Source organism: Echinops telfairi, unplaced genomic scaffold (genome assembly GCF_000313985.2).
Source record: "Echinops telfairi isolate 266 unplaced genomic scaffold, ASM31398v2 ScPeMD7_2186;HRSCAF=2738, whole genome shotgun sequence".
Lineage (NCBI taxonomy): Eukaryota > Metazoa > Chordata > Mammalia > Afrosoricida > Tenrecidae > Echinops > Echinops telfairi.
Window position 1 is genome coordinate 6936507 of NW_022106084.1, and position 1961 is coordinate 6938467.

The 1961-nt window shown below is 34.1% G+C and overlaps 1 protein-coding gene across 1 annotated transcript in view; it reads left to right on the top strand.

Annotated features, from left to right (window-relative positions):
• NAA15 (N-alpha-acetyltransferase 15, NatA auxiliary subunit) overlaps positions 1-1961 on the top strand; it is an 88625-nt gene that overhangs the window by 36543 nt on the left and 50121 nt on the right. Inside the window, exon 4 of the mRNA XM_013007110.2 lies at positions 1855-1959. Coding sequence (XP_012862564.1) covers positions 1855-1959 — 105 coding nt within the window. The remainder of the gene's footprint in view (positions 1-1854; positions 1960-1961) is intronic.

Consider the following 1961-nt stretch of genomic DNA (forward strand, 5'->3'; position numbering starts at 1 on the left):
ATGCTTGCCACTGTGGATCCATGTATGGATTGTGATAAGAGTTGTATGAGCCCCTAATAAAACTTTTTTAAAGAAAAAGATGGCAACATATGTACACATATGCTTGACACTATGGATCCATGTATGGATTGTGATAAGAGCTGTAAGAGCCCCAATAAAATAAAATTTTTTAAGAAACGGAAATAGAATTCAAATGTTTAATATTAAGATTTATTGATAACATATAAGCCTATAATTGTCTCATTCTGTAACCAAAGTAAGTGCCCATTAACCAAGCCTTAATAAAACTTCACTTTTATTTTTTTTTAAAACTATGTTTTTTGGTTAAATACTATCCTAGATTCTGCGTTTTATTTGACTGTTGAAGATCAAAGAGAAAAGAAAACATGGTGATGTTCTAGAAAGGGAAGTGGAATGACCTTATTAAAAATTATTATTGCCTTTATGTGTTTAGAAAGATTACTTGGCAGGGTTTAATAAAAGGAAGAAATACTGAAAGGGTGATTTGGTGATTTGGCAGTAATCCAGATCTAACGTGAAAAGACCTCTGTTAAAACAGTGGATTCGTTTACATGTTTTTCTCCGTTGTAGCATTTATGACTTTTTTTTTTAACAACCATATTTTGCTTAATTGAATGTGGCCCTTACTGGACTAAGTTCTTGGAGGTGGATGACTGTATTTTGGTCACCTACATAGGCCTTAACACTAGGTTTACAGGACTTGTCATTTTGACGTATTTCAATTCCCTTAATGAAAAACATAGAAACCATTCACCTCCTACTCTTTATACTTCCTTTTATCCATTTAATGAGAAAATAGATATCTAAATTAATTTTCTTCCAACCTTTCTAATCTCTTTAACTTCCGTGTGTAGAATACCTATCTCTATGGATATGCAGCAGTTTGATGTAAATTGAATATCAATCCCAGAATATCAGTTGCATTCATGAGACCATCAGTAATGAGTATAAAAACCAAACCAAACTCAGTGCCATTGAGTAGATGGCCACTCATAGTGGCCCTTAGGACTATTAGTTCGAACTGTTCAAGTAGTTAGAGCTGGTTGAGACCGGAACTCATTATGGTTGTGGCTCCTGAGGAGCTAGCTGCTGGTAGTTTCCAACTGCTGACCTTGCAGTTAGCAACCCAACTTGTAACATAGTCAAACGTTCTTAAAGAGTAAACAGCCAACGTAAAGACAAAGTTAGTGGTGTATAATTATGTTGTTTTTAAACAAAATATGCAGTTTCATTCACACATTCATCCATGGGGTTTCATTCATTCCACTCACATGTCAATTTCATATGTGCCAATAGAAATAGCATATAAGTTATGTTCAGAAGCATAGTGTTAAAAATTCTTAATAACTACCTGTTAAATAAATGAATATTTTTTATACATTGTTGATTCTTTTAGAAACTGTAACACATTAAGATGAAGAGGGTCTTGCTAGTTAAAAGAAAAGTCACATTGATTTTATTGCCATCTCATTTCTTGTAATAAAGCTAATTCCCAGCAGTCATTGGGTATTTCCTTTGCGCCAGCCCATTGCAACCATTGTCCTGTTGTAGCCCACTTAGCACTTAATATGCTCTGCCGTGCAAGTACTTCCATTTCTATTTCAATTTTATAAATGAGAAAACTTGCCCTAGGTCATAGTGTTAATAAAACGGACTAGACATAATTCTGGTTAGAAAACATGTGCTTTTAAAAACTGTATTAAATTGCTTTCTGTCCTCACATTCCCTTCTGTTTTAAAAGCTTGTGCTATGGTATTTCTCAGAGTTTTCTGGGAGATCATAGGGAATATTATTTTTGGCTTTGTAGAGTGTGTCCTTAACTAAATCTTCTAGGTTGGCATGTTTATGGCCTTCTCCAAAGGTCAGACAAGAAGTATGATGAAGCCATTAAGTGTTACAGAAATGCACTAAAGTGGGATAAAGACAATCTTCAAATCTTA